Raw genomic sequence first — 18,364 nt, forward strand, 5'->3', positions numbered from 1 at the left:
CTGTTAAGTGTCATTCTGGTTGGTTCCACCAACTGGGCCATTTGTTACCATTAACAAATAGAGAATATTTTGTTAAATTAAATGTCCAACAATTGTGAGACTACAGAGGTTGTCGGGGACATTAAACGTCCTCACAGCGAACACAGAGACTCATCTACTCACTAGTCCGTCTTTACAGGCCACTTTAGTTCCACACTGTTCTAACTCTGACTTTAACATAACATGAGATATTAGAAACATTTTCTTTTTTATGACTGATCAGAATATTACTGACCTCCGCATGCAATTCCCATGAGCCTGAATGACTCAGAATCAGAATCAAGATTAGAATTCCTTTATTGGTCCTACAAACGGAGATATCTGTGTGTCACAACAGCCTAATCAATAACATTAATAACAACAACAACAACAACAACATTAAAAGTACGAAATAGACAATTGAGAATAAAAAGTTAAGAAATAGATTCTTGCATACATAATATGTACTAGTGCCCCGCCCCTTTCTGTGACATCATCCCCATGAAGTCATGATTCACATTTAATTTAATTCATTTTATGGTAAACGTACAGAACATAAATCAATAACACTTGAGCTGAGGTGTCATAATTACCTGAATGCACCCGATTACAATACCAAAGTAATGTAACTTGATTACATTCAGTTAGTTTTGGATTGCTAACAAATGAAGACCAGAGAAATTAAATATTAATTTTAAAAAGTAGCTTCTTGTGTATCCTGTTAACAAGAGTTTATCTGTTTGTTCTATTAATTTTTATCTTAACTTTTGACAGGACAAGTTACAGTAAATATGATGCAGTTGAGTTTCTCCGGCAGGGACTTGAACAGGATAAAAACAAATTCTCTAAATACAGAACTTCTACTCTTATCTACCAACTAACAGCTTTGAATGGTTAGAGAATGCTCTGCTTGGAATGACATTAACCAAATAAGTCCAGCCCACAGGTTTTCTGACGAATCCATATGGTGCGCGACAAAAGGGGCGGTCCCACACGTTTCCCGCGTGAAATTAGCGCATTTCCCTCCAAAAAGTTAGATTGTATATTAATAGCTGATGGAGCTTCACTCTGTTTGGAGCAGCTCAACTCTGAGGACACCAACACGGTGAGTAAACAGTTCTGAATGAATCTGCTTTATGTGACCAGTTACCTGCTCAGTACAGGTGTATTCATGGCTGTGTGGGAGCTGTACAGATTATTGATCTCAGGTAATAAGCCCAGGTGATGTTTTAAGTGTTTAAGTAAATTCAGCGGGAACATAATCCTTTAATTACAGCCAGTTAAATCCTTGATGGACGTTGTGTTTTGTTCCATGCACCAAACTCCATTGTGATTTTGGTCGTTTTCATCTCTGCCATGTTAATCACGTGAATAATGCACATTTAACTAACTTTGGTCACTATCTAAATACAAAACGGTAGTTTCGGTAAAGTCGGCATGAAGTTTTTGTTAAATTTATTTATTATTTCGAACGGCATGAAAGCTGTTTAGCTAATGTTATACTGGTCAGTGTAAGTGAGTGGTAATGTTATGTTAGCTAGCTAGCTGACTTTAAAGTTGTTTCAGATGCACTGCAGGTTTGGGAAACACGTTAGCAGTGGCTCAGCTGTTTTATTAACGGGTACTGACACTATAACGAGCTTATTAAGACTTCTGAGTCATTTAATCATCGTGTTTTTACAGACAGGTTTGTGTTGGGGTGTGCTAGCATGACGCCATTATCCTGCTGTGTAATGTTAGCTTGTTAAAACTAGCATCTTTACAGCTAAATATCTGAGTACAGCACAGTTAGCTAACAGGCTCCAAGTGTTGTGTTTAACAATGTCTCAGTGTGTTAGTTTTTCAGCATCTTGAAGCTCATTTTGAGCAGCTAAAATAGTTTATACACACAATATGCAGCCTCATTGTAGCCTGTGCTGGATGTATTCAGTGTGTTTGTCTCAGTTCTGGTTTAATGTGTCATTTAATCGCTGCACTGACTCCCTGTGTGTCAAAAGATAGACCTTAAAATCATATTCTCTGGTTTCACCTGCTCAGACAGTGGGCACTGTTATCTCTGCTGGTTATTTACATAATAAAACCTTTTTTTAACTTACACTATTGTCTTTTTATAGATTTTTAAAGCCCGTGTTGAGTCCAGTGTCTCCTCTCAGTGGCATTTTCAAAGCTTTAACTATATTTGATGTGTACATTTTCTTTCTGTAATGGAGAGCAGGGCTTCCATTACCTTCATTATCTGTTCCTATTCTGGGAATGACAGATTTAGAAACCATGTGTTGTTAAATAATGCCTGAGTAAGTTAGCCTCTTTACATCTGATATCACATGAATGAAGCTAACAGCAGCTCAGTGAGAGTTTATAACGTTTAACCAGCAGCTGACATGAAATATACCTGCAGTGCTGCCTGTGATGTCACCAAGCAGGCAGAGAAAAGCTCATTTTGAGCAGCTACAGTAGTTTATATGGTCATTAAGCAGCATCATTGTTATCAGCACAAATCATATTACTGGTCTGTAAAGCACTAAATGTTCTCAGTACTGAACACATTAGGTTTACCTGTACAGGGATCAGGAGAGTTATTTAAAATGTTTGTTCAGATACACTTACTTATTTAAAAATTGTAAGTAACATAATTGAAGTAAAACTGTCCACTCATCTAACTCATAACTGCTCACTGTGGCTTTTAAATAAGTAATTTAAAATAAGTAAAATAAGTTAATTTAATGCATTTTTTAAATCTGTAGCTTATATCAGCTTTGTTCTCCGTTCTGTCTTTCAGATGCTGTTTTAATGTCTTAATGTTTTAGTTTTGATTACTTTCTATGTCTCTGAATGGATCTCTGAATGAGGCTTTATTTGATTGAGGGTTTTTACATCTCAACCTTTAGATCTCTACACCTTGTTTTAAAACAAGTACTTATTAATATAAAATAGGAAACGAGACCTGAAATAAATCCAAAAGGCCTTCTTTTAGTCAGGATCGTTCACAGACTCCTCAGCTGCACCAGTAATGGTCAGATTTATCTCTGAATGCTTTTTCTCCACTTTCACTTCACCTGTTTGTTTTCAGCTAGTTCAGTCCGAGCCTAAATATGCTCTCTGAACTTAAAGTATTAATGTTTATGTTTTTAATGTGATCACAGCAAAGGGAAAAGTGTGTGTGGCTCGTGGTTTTACTCTATGAACAATATGAACTCACAGAAACAATATGGTCCTCACACAGATAGTACTCAGGCTCTAATAATACAAAAAAATACATGAAAGTCTGTCAAGAATTTGATATTTTAATTTGGTCCTTGGATGTAGCAGCAGTACCGAGTCACTAACAAACTTACGTTACAGCCGATCCAGTGGAGAGAAGTCAGGGGAAGAGAAAATGACAGTTGCAGCAAAAAGTTATCTCTGTGTTAGTTTGACAAACTGGAGTTGAGGTAAGTGGTGAGTTCTTGTCGTGTGATCTGATTTCCAGGTTGTTTTTTGCTGTTTCTTTCTGATTTGGCACATTTAGATGTGGCTTTGTTTCCTCACACAAAAACTCAGATTTTCTCACAGATTTTCAGAGAAAGGCAAATCCTCCCAGTCCAAAGAGCTTGGCAAAAAGGATGTGTAGACTTGTCTGGTCAGAAAACATTTCCCCTTGGAGCTGCTGTGGTCGGGTGGGGATGGACTGAACCAGTTGTTGGGTGGGGGTCTTTCCAACAGCCTCCTCCATGGATGGGTCTCTGACTTTATGTCCTACAAAGGCCCACGTTCTGTTTCAGGCAGCTGAGGGACACAAACAAGAACAGGGATGGTTGAGAATAAGCTGCTGAAACACAACAGTTTTGGAAATGTTGTTTAAATCCGTATGATTACAGCCTGACCAGAACTGGACTTTTAAGGCCAGTATTAATATTGAGATTTGTTTGTTTATATCAGCCGTAAGTACATTTTTTAAACATTAACAGTCTTGATACAGATACCTTTGACTTTATCTAGGCTAGTAGCACGACTATGAACAGCAATATTAGTTGAGCGTCCCTTTTTCCACAAATCCAGGGTGGCAACCCCAACTGAAAAACAACTTTAAAAAAAACAAAAACCTATTGACTTCCAGAAGAGGAAGCCGGAAGTGCAAAAAACATGCTAACATACTCCTGGGTTTTATGACTTGTTATTACACAACTTTATGGAAATAACACATTTAAACATTTATGACATTAAAGTTGGGTGTGATTTATGTTTCTCCTGCCAGTGTTCAATACACTGAACTATAAAAACGAGCGTCAGCGAGAAGCGAAACAATAAAGAGGAAGAGAGTTTACAACCTCGTTAAGGATAATAAAGCATTTCAAAATAAACTTTAAAGTTTTGAATGGACGTGTGTGTGTGTGTGTGTGTGTGTGTGTGTGTGTGTGTGTGTGTGTGTGTGTGTGTGTGTGTGTGGTCGCAGCCCGCTCTCGCTCCATACAGGGGCTCGAGCGCTCCGCGGCGGCCTCGCGCGGGCTTCCTCTCCATGTATGGCCCGCCAGGCGCGCGAGCCTCCCTGTGTGCGTGCGGCCGCCGTCCCGCGCGACCAAATATGGACGAAGCGTCGGTTGGATTCCTGTGGAATACTCGGACATTCCTGACGGCTGCCGGGGGAGAATGGAGCGCCGTGTGCGGGTGGTATGGAGGAGAAGGAGTATATAAGGACCCCGGTGGTCGCTGCCCGTCACCCCCCACTCAGCAGGAGCCAGCAGCGGCCAAAGTTTCTTCACTCACAGCCGGAGACAAGCAGCAGGTAAGCGGGGCACAGCCGCGGGTCGGGCCGGTGGATGGAGGGAAGGAGAGAGTTCGGATTAACTGGGTTTAATGGCGTTTGGCTCGTTAGTTAAAGTGAGTGAGACAGATGGAGGATAATCCGGACTGAGTGGTTCAGTGAGGGGAGCTGGCGCTGAACCGACGACCGCTGCTGTTCGGACAAAAAGCAGCTTTTGTTGTGACAGGTACCGGATAACTTCCTGTCAGGGAGCCAGACCCGCTGCGTTCAGGCGCTGTCGGACTTTCTGTATTTACTGGAAAACGGCTGAACATCGCGATTTAATTTCCCGTAAAATTGAAATGTAATGTTCAGAGAACACAGGATGTGTAAGCTGTGGTGTCATTTAGGGTGACAACACTCTTATTTTATTTTACAGTATATGTTATTTTTAGCTTACACATTTTTTTTAAATTGGTGTTTTGTGTTATTACCTCATTGAAATTTGGTAATGAAGTAATACCGCAAACTGAGAAGTATTGACAGGGTTCCCACATGTCCTTTTAAAACCTGGAAGACAGCTGACCAGTTTTCCAGTCATGAAAAAGGAGAGTTAAAAGCAGAATGTCCTGGAAAATCTTGTGTTGTCCTGAAATAGTATTAAACTCCCCAACAGTACACAATACAGCATTAAATTAGTAGTATACTGTATACTATTATTTTGTTGAAAGGAAACCGGTTAGTTGTTCATTTTAAGAGACTTTTTCAGCGCCCCTGGTTCGTGGTGTTCATGCGATTCAGGCAGCTGTGGATAATACACTGTAGTATACGAAACAAAAATTCCTAAAGCTCAGATGTCGGAGCGTGTGTGGAGCACTTGAAGGCATCATTAGGCTAAATGAGGGTTAATAGTGTTCTTGTTTAGTTCTTAATGACTAGCTGTCATTACAGGCTGAGTAAACTGTATTCAGCTGATTAATTACCCTCCAGTTTAATGACATACAGGATCCAGACACTGCAGGGCTGAGAGAGGCTGTTTAACAAGGATTATAGTCATTAGCCTTTGAGTGTTAAAAGGCTAATGACTTAAATAATAGAAGAAACTGAATTTATTTGCTGACCATCCACAGTTAAAAACATGCAGCAGTCTAAGCTGCAGTGAACAAGTTACTTGTTTTTGGTCAGAAATATAAAAGTAACAACAAAAAAGTAGATTATTTGGTGGTTAATGGATAAATAAGTGATTTTTTTTTTACAGTGTAATGACATAACATATAACATGAGGCTGTGAAGACTAAACTACACCACAGTTTCTTTTATATTAGATGTAAAAATGGTTAAGATTTACAGGAACTCATCACCTCTGATTCTCTTCCTCCAGAATCCGCAGACATGTGTGACGACGATGAGACCACCGCCCTCGTGTGTGACAACGGCTCCGGCCTGGTGAAGGCTGGCTTCGCCGGAGACGACGCCCCCAGGGCCGTGTTCCCCTCCATCGTCGGCCGCCCCCGTCACCAGGTACACAAGAGCTGTCGATCTTCATGAGGATCTGACCCTTGACCTCCTGAGTTTTCAGCTGCTCTTAACGTGATTGTTATTTCCCTGTTTCTCACTCAAATAACTCCAGTAATCGAGCAGCTTTTTGTAAATGTTATGAGGAGTTTTGTCTCCACCGAGGAGGGTGACATCACCTCCGTTCATTCAGATAAAGTTGGTTTAACAAAAATGTGGATCTTGTACAAAAATGGGAGGGCTAGTCAACAATGGAAGACAAAGAAAAAGAAATGTATCCGACAGACAGGAGATTTAAAACCAGAAATGAATCCTACATTAACACTTTTAGAGATTACATTTTACTAACCTACATTTTAATCTATAGACTCAAAGATACTGTCTCTTCAAACTGTGTCCAGCTTCACTTCAGTCCCAGGAAAGTTGAGTCCTGCTGTGTGATTTATGTTGATGGACTCACCTGGTTCCTCCTGTCCTCAGGGTGTGATGGTCGGTATGGGTCAGAAGGACTCCTACGTGGGTGACGAGGCCCAGAGCAAGAGAGGCATCCTGACCCTGAAGTACCCCATCGAGCACGGCATCATCACCAACTGGGACGACATGGAGAAGATCTGGCACCACACCTTCTACAACGAGCTGCGCGTGGCCCCCGAGGAGCACCCCACCCTGCTGACGGAGGCCCCGCTCAACCCCAAGGCCAACAGGGAGAAGATGACCCAGATCATGTTCGAGACCTTCAACGTCCCCGCCATGTACGTGGCCATCCAGGCCGTGCTGTCGCTCTACGCCTCCGGTCGTACCACTGGTGAGTCTGTGGTTACATGAAAACAAGCTTACAAAGACGATCAGAACACTGGACTATAACCTCTTTGTCAATACTGAAAGGTCCAGTTTGTAGGAAAGCTGATTTTTGGGTGTCATTCACAAACGGTGTCACCTTCCGCAGAGGAAAGCGTTGTAGTTGATCCTGTTTTGAACGACTTATCAAAGACTTTAACTCTTGTGTGTCTGCTCTCAGGTATTGTGCTGGACTCTGGTGATGGTGTGACCCACAACGTGCCCATCTATGAGGGCTACGCGCTGCCTCACGCCATCATGCGTCTGGACCTGGCTGGTCGGGATCTGACCGACTACCTCATGAAGATCCTCACCGAGCGCGGCTACTCCTTCGTCACAACCGGTAAACACAGCACAAAAATACAGTTGTGTTAGTTTAACAGAAGTATGAATCATCCTGTTACTGAGGTTTATAGTAGTTTCAGGTTAACACACGCTGTACACAGTCTGATCTCTCCTCTCTGTTTCCAGCTGAGCGTGAGATCGTGCGTGACATCAAGGAGAAGCTTTGCTACGTGGCTCTGGACTTTGAGAACGAGATGGCCACCGCCGCCTCCTCCTCCTCCCTGGAGAAGAGCTACGAGCTGCCCGACGGTCAGGTCATCACCATCGGCAACGAGCGTTTCCGCTGCCCTGAGACCTTGTTCCAGCCCTCCTTCATCGGTGCGTAGCAGCAGATGTTTTCAGTTCCTGTTTGCGGCGAGCAGAGCTGACACAGTCCCATCTCCCATCACGTTTTTGTGTGTAACCTGACTCTCTCTGCTGTGCACCTGAACAGGTATGGAGTCTGCAGGTATCCATGAAACCGCATACAACAGCATCATGAAGTGTGACATCGACATCCGTAAGGACCTGTACGCCAACAACGTGCTGTCCGGCGGCACCACCATGTACCCGGGTATCGCTGACCGCATGCAGAAGGAGATCACAGCTCTGGCTCCGAGCACCATGAAGATCAAGGTACGACAAACACTCAGACAACTGTGGTGTCGTTTATAATGAGTCTGCTTCGTTAGCTCTAAAACTGACAGACTACACTTCTATAGTATCTAATTAAAAATGTAGTTATTTGCAAACACTTTCAGGACAGATATCTGGAAATCTAATAAAACCAGGTTCAAAATTCTTGTTTTATTTTGTTGTTGACATATTAGAGAATTTTATACATCTCGTTTTATCAGTGTAGAAATGAGACCATAATGTGAGCAGACATAACAAACGGCATGTTTTTATCATAATAACATCACCATGAAACTTTCTGAGTTGATTACTTACATTATCACTATTACTTAGTGTATTACAAGTTCAAGAACAGAAATCTGAGCTAAAATAAAAATATAAATAAGTATTTCAGATGTTTTCTCTCTACTACTCTGACAGAAGATGTGTTATAAAAAACAAACTGACCAGTGTGCTTAAAAAAAAATCACTTAAAAATGGTCCTGAAAGTTACATCATCTGACTAATTAATGAATGAATCACTGGTATCATTATCCCTCCTATTCTAATAAAGTTTGTGTTGTCAGACAGTAAATAATAAGCGACCTGGTTTCCTTCTCTTCTGCAGATCATCGCCCCTCCTGAGCGTAAATACTCCGTCTGGATCGGCGGCTCCATCCTTGCTTCCCTCTCCACCTTCCAGCAGATGTGGATCAGCAAGCAGGAGTACGACGAGGCCGGTCCCAGCATCGTCCACCGCAAGTGCTTCTAAACACACGACGCCTCCACGACCTCCTCAGGCTCAGGACCCGGAACGACAGACGACGGCGCCGTCCCAGAACTCCTCAACACAACATCCTCTCCTCAAGGAGACGTTTGATCCTCAGCAGCAGAGATCATCCAACCTGTACATATATTATTTATTCCTTCTGTTATGTTTGTGACGATTTGAATGTGAATGATGTCCGGTGTGAATGTGAAAGCAAAGCGAGTGCTGGATTTCGAGGTACGACTCACTCCAACTCGGACCAACTTAGAAAACGGAGAAAAAATACAGAAAAGACCAAAAAAAACCAAACAAATAAAATTCATGTATTTTCAGGTACGACTGCTGTCTTCATTCTGATTCTTTAACCTGACAAACAAACTAAATATCATCCAATTATAATTAGATATTATGAGGCTTATAATGATCTTTTTGTTAATAAATAAAGGCTGTGTGTAGTCTGAAAATATGGTGGACCGGAGAACTCAGATCTTATACTTAAGTAAAAGTAGTTCAGCTTCAAAAATAAGTTTGATGGGGATTCTCAATTAAATGTACATCAATCTGACAGAAATCTGAACTAAAATAAACACCTAAATGTGTATTTTTGATGTTTTTGTTCCACTTGTCTGACCACTGAATGAGAAACTTAAGTTTTCACCTGCTGTCTGTCCCTCCAGCTGCTCAATTGCTTAAAAAGTTTCTTAAAGTAAATCCATCATTAGCATTTTGGTTTCTCTAATCTGAGAATATGGAGCAGTGGCTCATGGAACCAGGCCAGCACATCACTGTGTAAACATCTGTAAGCTGTCAACCATGAAAGAAAATCTCTCTCTGCTGGTCTGAATCCAAACACACGAGTGAAGCCAGATTCATAATAAACCTCACGAGTCTCTTAAAGCTCCGAGACACAAACAGAGAGCTCAGGTTTAAAGTGTTTAGATGAATCTGGCAGCAGTCGTGTGCCAAACTAAACAACGTGATGATTTAACAGCACTACTGTTCATATTCTCGCTGATGATGAAGTGATGATGTTTAATGTCTCTTTCAGCCTCTCTCAAGACACATTAACAACTTTGAAATTCACAAGTGGGATACAAAATGTGCAACTGAACCCATAATTTAAAGAACCTAACTATCTTATTTCCAGGATTTGGACCTCATTCCTCTGTTGGTCAGTAGACACAGGTTGTAGCACTTGGTACATTAAGTGATCGTCATCTTTAATTTCCAGCAGTGTCAGAGTTTAGTCCCACACATACCTGTACAAGATGTAGTGAGTATAGATGACTCTGTTGTGCTCACCTTGATGACATCATTATGACATCATTAGGGTTATTTAGCCACAGAAGAAAAAAAAATTCTGTAGACGCCCTTTACAAGACCAGAGAAAGAAACTGTCCTCTGAGTTAAAGTCTGCTGCTCTTGTTCTCAGCAGGTTGTCTGTTTACACCTGTTGTCATCACTGCACAGATGGAGGCATGCAGCACGCATGCGCAGTCCAGCGTCTGCATCTTCACGGGAAATCATATTTCTTCTTCATGACCATATTTCTCCTCCATCAAGCTGGCGGATGTTAATCAGAACTGTACCGGAAATACAGAGCGTCATTTTCAAAATATAAAAAAATAAATTATTTAAGATGAATATTCCGCATGATCTTCAGAGGTGTAGACACAAGCACAGGCAGATTTGACTGGGATCAAACATTTTGATTGAACACACATGCACTGACTATCAGCTTGGTGTACATGTAATTTTTAATTCAGATGTTGAGGAATGTGATGTTTCTTCGAGTTTTAATTTGAAAGTCTGAGCCGGAAGCGCTGCGCTGTATTTAAGCTAGCTTAGCTTGTCGCTCCGGCCGTTGGCCGTCAGTTAGAGAAGCAGCGGGGCGATGCTCGTCGTGTGTCCGCGGCTCTGAAGGGACAGAACCGGACCGGACCGCTCTGGGATGAGTTCTGGGTGAGTGACATCACATCCCACGTTAATTTCCAGCCGTTAGCCTCATTTCTGATAAAGCTCACCGTGTTTACAAACGCGGATTAAACGCGGGCAGGTGAGGCGGTGAACATGGCTGGAGCCTGTTTTCACACGATAACTGTTCACTCAAAACTCACATTTTACACATTTAACTGCATTTTCCAGCTTCGACACACACAAACGTCTGTGTCTTTCTTCCCTCTGCGTAGGAAAAACACGCGAAAAGACGATGTTTCGAGGTGTGACTGAGGAAAGGAGCCTTAAAAAACAAGATACCATCTATATTTTCCCAGTTATAGGAGGGAAAAACACCAATAAATTAGCTTTAATTAGCTGTTTGAATATAAATTGACGTTGAATGTTGTACATCTGTTTTCGTCAGATGTAGGCCAGCTCATATACATTAATATTTCATGTGGCTGAAGATAAGAGGTTGATTTATAAGATATGAAATGAAATAAGAGGCTGTGAGTGGGCGGATGACTCCTCACAGGGAGAGAGTAACAGCAGTAGTAGTACACAGTCAGTAGTACAGTGAGGCTATAATAAGCCCCAATCCTCCTCTGCTCCCAGTTTAATCTGGTGTAAAGGGGAGTGGGCGGGGCCTACAGGTAGACCACACCTGGCAGAGTGACGTCACAACAGGCTGCAGGTAGAACCTTTCAAAAAAAAAAAAAAAACCCCTGCAGATTATTTCATTTGTAAGAATCATCAGGTTGCACTAATAGTAAAATCATTTTTAATTTAAACACGCTGTGTGTAATTCCTGCTACAAGCTGTCCCTGAAACTAAGCAAGCAGTGAGGGATCATGGGAGCTGGAGTCTTTATTGTTAAAACCCCACTGTTGCTAGCCGCTAGTGAAAAATTTATGAATTAAAGCACTAACTAGGACTAGCTAAGTAAAGAGTCTCCAACAATCCTAACATGGGAAGGAATAGTTCAAGAAATTCACATAATGCTGCTGAAAATGTGACAGTGACTGGAAATATTATTTGAGCCATAAATTGTTTGTTCTATTTTGTTAATGTATTTTGTTTGGAGGATTGTCTCGTTCCCTCCTGCAGCCGGACCAATAGCATGACCCCGCCTGTTATCATTCTGCCTGTCTGCATTTTTCTTTCTTATTTTGTTCGTTTGTTTGTTATGAAACAAAAATCATAGTAAAAATTACAGTGGAGAACAAAAAAATAAATAAAAAAACACCCCAGCTGATGGAAATGTGTCTGACGGGACTCGGGCAGAAACGCTCACAGACACAATGATGTTTTATTAAGTTACATTTAGTCACGTTCGCCTGCTTCCTCACTCTCTGTCGGGTGAAGTTAAAGCAACAGGTGACCAAATGAAACTATTACTTTAAATTAATTATCACATTAACTGATAAAGAAAAGAGTCTGCGGCCTGAATTACATTCTGTGGCTGAAGACTGTTAATACATTAAGATTTGATGAAAGCTGTTTTTTCCTACTCTGGTCTGTTATAACATTCAGACGACATCATAAATCGTATCTTATCCTGTTTTGATTCAGTTATTTTATTTCCTCCAGAATCAGACACGAGCAGTAACGAGCGCCATGGTGACCAAAAAGATCCGGACCGAGTACATGAAGAAGTTCAGGGATCCCAAGTGGGAGACGTTTTCCAAATGCTACGAGGACTCTCTGAAGTACCGTCTGACCCGGCGGGTGATGGAGCATTCCCACAAGCCCTGGTTCTGGGAGGGCTGGGACAGCGGCTCCGACTCCAGCGGCTGGTCCACTCCGAGGCTGACCAGGAACAAAATCGTCCCCCTGTCCCTCCCACCGCCGCCGCTGTGCTCGGAGGTGAAGCAGAGGTTGTCCAGCCCCTCCAAACCTCCAGAGGACGGAGAGACGGAGGGCGGAGCTGGTGAGGCAGCAGTCGATGCTGCACCTGCTGCAGGTGAGGAGACGGTTGTTATTAATGTTACTGACTCTAATGATGGAAGATCCATTAGTTGATCAGTCAACCAACAGAAAACTGAATAGACACCATTAGATTTATGTATCAGGAAGCTTGGTGGGTGCAGTCGGTACTGCTGTTAAATGATCAAGTAAAATAACCCATTTTCCATGTTTGTTACCACGTCATTTATATGCATTATAGAAAATAATAAAGCTGATTCAGTGTCAATCAGTTACTTTATCAATCCAGAGTTTGGTCTGAATAAAATGTCATAAAAGAGTAAAATCTGATGAAACATACATGAACCAAGAAAACAACAAATATTAAATTTTAATCCTGCAGTTGCTGTTAATTTTCTGTCCAGTGACTAATCAATTAATTGACTAATCAGTGCAGCTCTAGTGCAACATTAGCCTGATTAATTACACTAATAATCATCATCATCAGTCACTCGATCAATACTCTGTACTCTGGGTAAACTTGTGATTGTTAGCATGAGGTGTTATCTTAACTACGACGGTAAACATTAGCATGTTAGCATGCTGATGTTAGCATTTAGCTGGAGGCCCGAGCACTGCAGGGTCTAATTTCACTATTCTGAGGATGTGTAGATTAAATTACTAATTAGAGAAGCACTCATCAGATCGATCTATAATGAAGGAGTCGCCCTCCTCTGACTTCATCAGGCTGAGCTCAGGTGGTCGCGCTCTGCTCACAGGTTGTTCCATCAGGACACTAATCTCATAACCATTAACTGTGTCTTATAGGAGAAAATGGAGATTCATGCTTTAGCTGGAGCGATTGTTGAGACTGTCCTGGTTTGTCTGTTTCCTGTCTGGCTTCCAGGAATATTTTGGGATGAGCATCAGATCCCAGGAGGAGTTTGTTTGTGCTCCTGTGTGAGCGTCTCTGACAGTATGAGGGCCGGAGGCTGGTTTACCTCCGGAGACACCGAGGCTAAAAATACGTGTGGACTGAAGGTTGAGCGATCAGATGGGACTGTTTCCTATCTGATCCGGAGATAAAGGGCCGATTGTGTCTCCTGTAACATTTCCATGGCTGCGTTTCAGGCCGCAGAGCCTCTGAGGAGGAGCTTTGAACTTCTTCTGCATGCAGCAAATGTGACAATACAACAAACTGCAGCATGACGCAAACATCCAACTGCAGTCCACTGAACTTCCCTCATTACGAGTCTGCTAAGTAAGAAACGCCGTCTGAAACAATTTATCGATTGATCAATGTGTAGGAAATTAAAACTCTGCAGCTATTTTGAGAATCGTATAACTGTTTGAATCCATAAAGCAAAAACAGCAACGTTCTCTGATTTCAGGTCCTGAAGTACAATAATAATGACGCTTTTCTTTGTCAGATATGATAATAAATTGATCATCTTCGACATCTGATGAAGTAATGTTCGACTTTTTGAGTATTTTTCATAATTTTCAGACAATTTATTGACAAAACGACCAACGATTATGAAAACAGTCTGCAGGTAAATCAGTAATGACAGTCATAATAATAATAATCACAATTGTAAGTTTCAGAATTACTTGATTGGTGCTTAAAAAGGGCAGACACTTTAAAAAGTACTTGGCAAGTGATTGATCATCCATTCAGATCATCAGTAAGAGCGGTAAATGAAATCCTCACCTGTAGTGATCAGGTGATCTCCTGAGCTCCGCCTCCTCACAGGGTGACTGTGTTTCACTCTCACTGACAGTGAACTGATATTATTCACAGACATGAACGAACCAGCGACAGAAACTGAGTGAGAAAATGATTCTGTAATAAAATTTTTGCCTCGTTGTTTCTGACCTGCAGAGTTTTTTTTCTGTCTCATTTGTAGAAAACGGCGTGAATGAAACCAGCGGCGGTTCGATGGTCGCGGCTGCAAACAGCAGCGGCCCCTCGGACGACACGGAGACGGACAACGGTCCCGCCGACACGCCGTCATCTGACGGCGAGCCTGTGAATCCGGCACCCAAGCGCCGCCACCGCCGCCGCACCCCAAGGTCTGAACCGGGACACCGCGACAGTTCCCATGACGACAAACCGGTTGTCGTACGCAAACCGCCGAGAGCGAAGAGCCAACCGCCAATCAGCTCCAAGGAGATCCGACGGTCGTCGAGCCGGCTGGACTGGACCGAGAGACCGGCGGAGGTCCGGAGGACGCCGAATGAGGTGAGTGTTCGTCCCACACTTTCAAACAAAACAATCACTAGTAGCAAGGGATCATGGGAGTTGTTGTCTTCACTGTTAGACATGTTTCACAGATGAGGTCAAATTTTTAAGATGGGCTTCTTAAATCCTCGTCCTGTATTGATGTTTCATCTCATTTACTGATTTCCTTCTTCTCTCTGAGTCCTGGAGGTTAAAACAACAGGTGACCAAATGTTCTCTGGTTGGATCATTCAGGAAATATTCAAGATGATTTAAGAACAAAACTCCAAATATGAAACAAAGATTTACTTGTTTTTAGACATTTGAAGCAGAAATGTCACATATTTTATCTTCAAAGATCCAAACTGTTGGTTCAAGTCTTTTAACTCAGATCAACACGTCAGATGCAACAACAAAGATTTATGATTTGTGTCACTGCTGAACACAGTTCAGTGTTTAATGTAAAAGTATTGAGACGACAGGAGCAGCTGACAGAGTTCAGATGTGAGAAGTGGAGCAGGACGAGTCTCTCCGAGCGTCTCGGCCTCGATCACTGGACACCAGAGAAGTGAAGCCGTGTCACCGAACACTCGGCCGACATTAATAATGAAGCGCCGCTGTGTTCTCTCTGGTTTCTCCTCTCAGACCAACACGTCCGACGCCTGCGTTCAGACCCGGCGGGACACCGACAAACGGGGCTCCAACCTGGACCGGCGGCGGGCTCGGTCAGCTGACCTGGAGAAGATGAGGCGGTCGCAGCTGACGGTGGTGGACGACCGCTGGATGACGGAGTACATGCGCTGCTTCTCCGCCCGGCTGAGGTAGAGACGGGATCCTCCCCCGACCCGACTCCTGAAAACCAGGTTTCCTTATAGGAGAGCAGATACGAGACGGAGCGGCAGGGTTAGATTATTCAGCTGAACCAACAACAGAACCACGTCGTCTCGTCACAGTCCAACAGAACCGCCGAGAAGTCCAGACGTGGGCAGAGCTGCTGACAGAGAATTCAATTTGTTTTCAAAGTGAGGTGCTTCAAGTGTTTCGTCATAAAGCCTAAAAATGTTGCAGTATTACTGGAGGCCGTATCGTCCAGGTCTTGTTTTCAAGCTGGTTATGATTTAAAAGTGAAATGAAACAAAAGAAGTCAGTTTGTTGAAGAGTTTAGTTTGATGTTCAACAAGTTTTAAGTCTTCTGGATGTCGTCTGATAATAAACTTTACTGATAAACAAGGTTACAAAGTGCGTCACAGAAACTAAAGAAATAAAACAGAAGGATCAGAAAACATCTTGGGAAGTCGAGTACGAGTAGAATGATAAAACTCAGTAACTGATGAGATCTGTGAGCGTTCTGGACAAAAAAGTGGAAAAAAAAACAGAAAGAGAAACTTGTCTACTGGAAATGGGGGGAAAAAATTGCAGCATAAAAATTCAAAGTTGTGACGTTTCTGTAAAAAAAAAGAAAAGAAAAAAGAAAACCTGCTAAAACAGAGAGAATATCGACACCTCAGAGTCTTTGACCTTCTACTCTACTAGGAACTAAAAGGCTCCTGCAGTTGTTTCCTGAGGACCCACAAACATGCAGCAAATTAAACACCTGATGTCTAAAAAGGCAACAACAGGATTGTTGTTTTCTCTGTTTATGACGTGAAGACTGGTGGGAACATTTTCACGCATGGGGGGAAAAAAAATATTGCACAAAAAAATCTCCTATTTTTTTTTTCCCAGTTGTTGATTGAGTGCAAATTAAAAAAAAATCTTTTCATCTTTTAAATCTTTTAAAAACATTTTCAAAGAATTTTTGGAGTGAGAAAAAATCTGGAGATAAATTTTTGGAACTTTTTTTTTTTCATTCTTTGTCGGTTCAATACATGAAAAAACGATTATTTATATCATGAAATAATTCTTTCTTAGTTTTTTCAAGTATGAAAAAGAAATTCACATGCGAAACTCGAGTGGACGAAACATTTTGAGGAGGAAAAAGTTTTGGGGGGGAAAAAATAAACAAAAACTTTTTTCATCAGTTGGTGGATGTGGAAGAAATTTCAGGAGAAAAAAACAATTTCAGAATAAATAATTTTCATGTGTGGGGAAAAAATAATCAGAAAGCCGTCCCAGATATTTTTCTTCTCGTGTGAAACTCGAGTGGACAAAAAACTTTTTGAAGGAGAAAAAAATCCTCTTGATTTGATGTTTGGAGTTTGTTTCACACATGAAAAAAACCGGTAGAGAGAAAACATTTCAGACTTGTTGGTGTCTGAAATAAAATGCTGCAACACCTTCTTCCTCCAAAGGTCCTGTGCAGAACTTTTTGTGGGTCAGACTTTGTCCTCAGAACTTAATTTAGCCTGTCGTTCCCCTGAGGTTCCTCTGAGGTTCCTCTGAGGTTCCCCTGAGGTTCCCCTGAGGTTCCTCTGAGGTTCCCCTGAGGTTCCTCTGAGGTTCCTCTGAGGTTCCCCTGAGGTTCCCCTGAGGTTCCTCTGAGGTTCCCCTGAGGTTCCCCTGAGGTTCCTCTGAGGTTCCCCTGAGGTTCCCCTGTCGTCCCTCTGAGGTTCCCCTGAGGTTCCCCTGAGGTTCCCCTGAGGTTCCTCTGAGGTTCCCCTGAGGTTCCCCTGAGGTTCCTCTGAGGTTCCCCTGAGGTTCCCCTGAGGTTCCTCTGAGGTTCCTCTGAGGTTCCCCTGAGGTTCCCCTGAGGTTCCTCTGAGGTTCCTCGTCTCAGGCGGCACAAACACGTCTCCACGTTAATGACGGCGTGGCGTCAGAGCAGCTGGATGAGTGAGTGTGTTCACTAACGAGCTCCTCGTGTTAACGTGTCCTGACGCGGTAACGAGATGATGAAGGTTTTCTTGTTGCTTCAGAGTCGCTGCTGTCGAGGAACTGGAACACACACGAGTGCAGACGGTCGTTTATCTGCCGACTGAGTCGGTTTAATTTCTCCTGGACGTATTTCAGCGTCCTCGTTAAAACATTCCTCCGACCTGCAGTGGAAACACGTCTGTCGACACTCAGCGTGATGAAATATGTGGTTTTAAACAACAATTGTTCAAGTTAATCAAAGATTACACTCTTCATTAAGCATGATTAATGTGTCTGCAGGCCTCAGGTTGAATTAAACTGAATGTGACTGTTACCTCTCGCTGCAGTGATCGATCCACAAGTTCTCATCAATCAGTAACGATTTTGAAAGTAGTTTAGTTATTTTTTAAATATAAAAACTAAATTCCAGCTTCTTAAATGTGAATATTTCCTGGTTTCTTTCGTCCTTTACGACCACAAACTGAATCTCTTTGGGTCGTGAACAAAAACATCTGAGGAACATTTTCAGACGTTTTTATAATCCAAACAACTAATATAATAATTGATAAAGTCCTCAGATGAATCGACAGCGAGACTGTAATCCTTCACTTTGATTCAGATTGTGTGTTGGTCCTCCGACAGCAGCGATTTAAACCCTGCAGGTAGTTTCAGGTGTGATGGACTGAAGTATTAAACAACCATCAGAGAG

The 18,364-nt window shown here is 42.3% G+C and overlaps 2 protein-coding genes across 2 annotated transcripts; both read left to right on the forward strand.

Annotated features, from left to right (window-relative positions):
- The first annotated feature begins 980 nt into the window (after positions 1–980).
- acta1a (actin alpha 1, skeletal muscle a) lies at positions 981–9,137 on the forward strand. Its single transcript, XM_037088327.1, has 8 exons — positions 981–1,123; positions 4,451–4,780; positions 6,120–6,259; positions 6,734–7,058; positions 7,272–7,433; positions 7,562–7,753; positions 7,869–8,050; positions 8,658–9,137. Exons 3-8 carry the CDS (start codon positions 6,131–6,133, stop codon positions 8,799–8,801), a joined length of 1,134 nt encoding a protein of 377 aa, XP_036944222.1. The 5' UTR covers positions 981–1,123; positions 4,451–4,780; positions 6,120–6,130; the 3' UTR covers positions 8,802–9,137.
- Positions 9,138–10,630: 1,493 nt separating this feature from the next.
- Positions 10,631–16,475, forward strand: ccsapa (centriole, cilia and spindle-associated protein a). Its single transcript, XM_037102333.1, has 4 exons — positions 10,631–10,760; positions 12,327–12,699; positions 14,549–14,883; positions 15,508–16,475. The coding sequence occupies exons 2-4, from the start codon at positions 12,354–12,356 to the stop codon at positions 15,685–15,687; spliced, it is 861 nt and encodes a 286-aa protein (XP_036958228.1). The 5' UTR covers positions 10,631–10,760; positions 12,327–12,353; the 3' UTR covers positions 15,688–16,475.
- The last annotated feature ends 1,889 nt before the right edge of the window (positions 16,476–18,364 follow it).

This window comes from Acanthopagrus latus, chromosome 1, assembly GCF_904848185.1.
Source record: "Acanthopagrus latus isolate v.2019 chromosome 1, fAcaLat1.1, whole genome shotgun sequence".
Taxonomy (NCBI): Eukaryota; Metazoa; Chordata; class Actinopteri; order Spariformes; family Sparidae; genus Acanthopagrus; species Acanthopagrus latus.

Coding starts and splice junctions, on each gene's coding strand:
- acta1a (XM_037088327.1), top strand. CDS start 6,131: ATGTGTGACGACGATGAGACCACCGCCCTCGTGTGTGACAACGGCTCC. Junction 7,434..7,561: donor CTACTCCTTCGTCACAACCG/GTAAACACAGCA, acceptor CTCTGTTTCCAG/CTGAGCGTGAGATCGTGCGT. Junction 7,754..7,868: donor GTTCCAGCCCTCCTTCATCG/GTGCGTAGCAGC, acceptor GCACCTGAACAG/GTATGGAGTCTGCAGGTATC.
- ccsapa (XM_037102333.1), top strand. CDS start 12,354: ATGGTGACCAAAAAGATCCGGACCGAGTACATGAAGAAGTTCAGGGAT. Junction 12,700..14,548: donor CGATGCTGCACCTGCTGCAG/GTGAGGAGACGG, acceptor TCTCATTTGTAG/AAAACGGCGTGAATGAAACC. Junction 14,884..15,507: donor TCCGGAGGACGCCGAATGAG/GTGAGTGTTCGT, acceptor TTCTCCTCTCAG/ACCAACACGTCCGACGCCTG.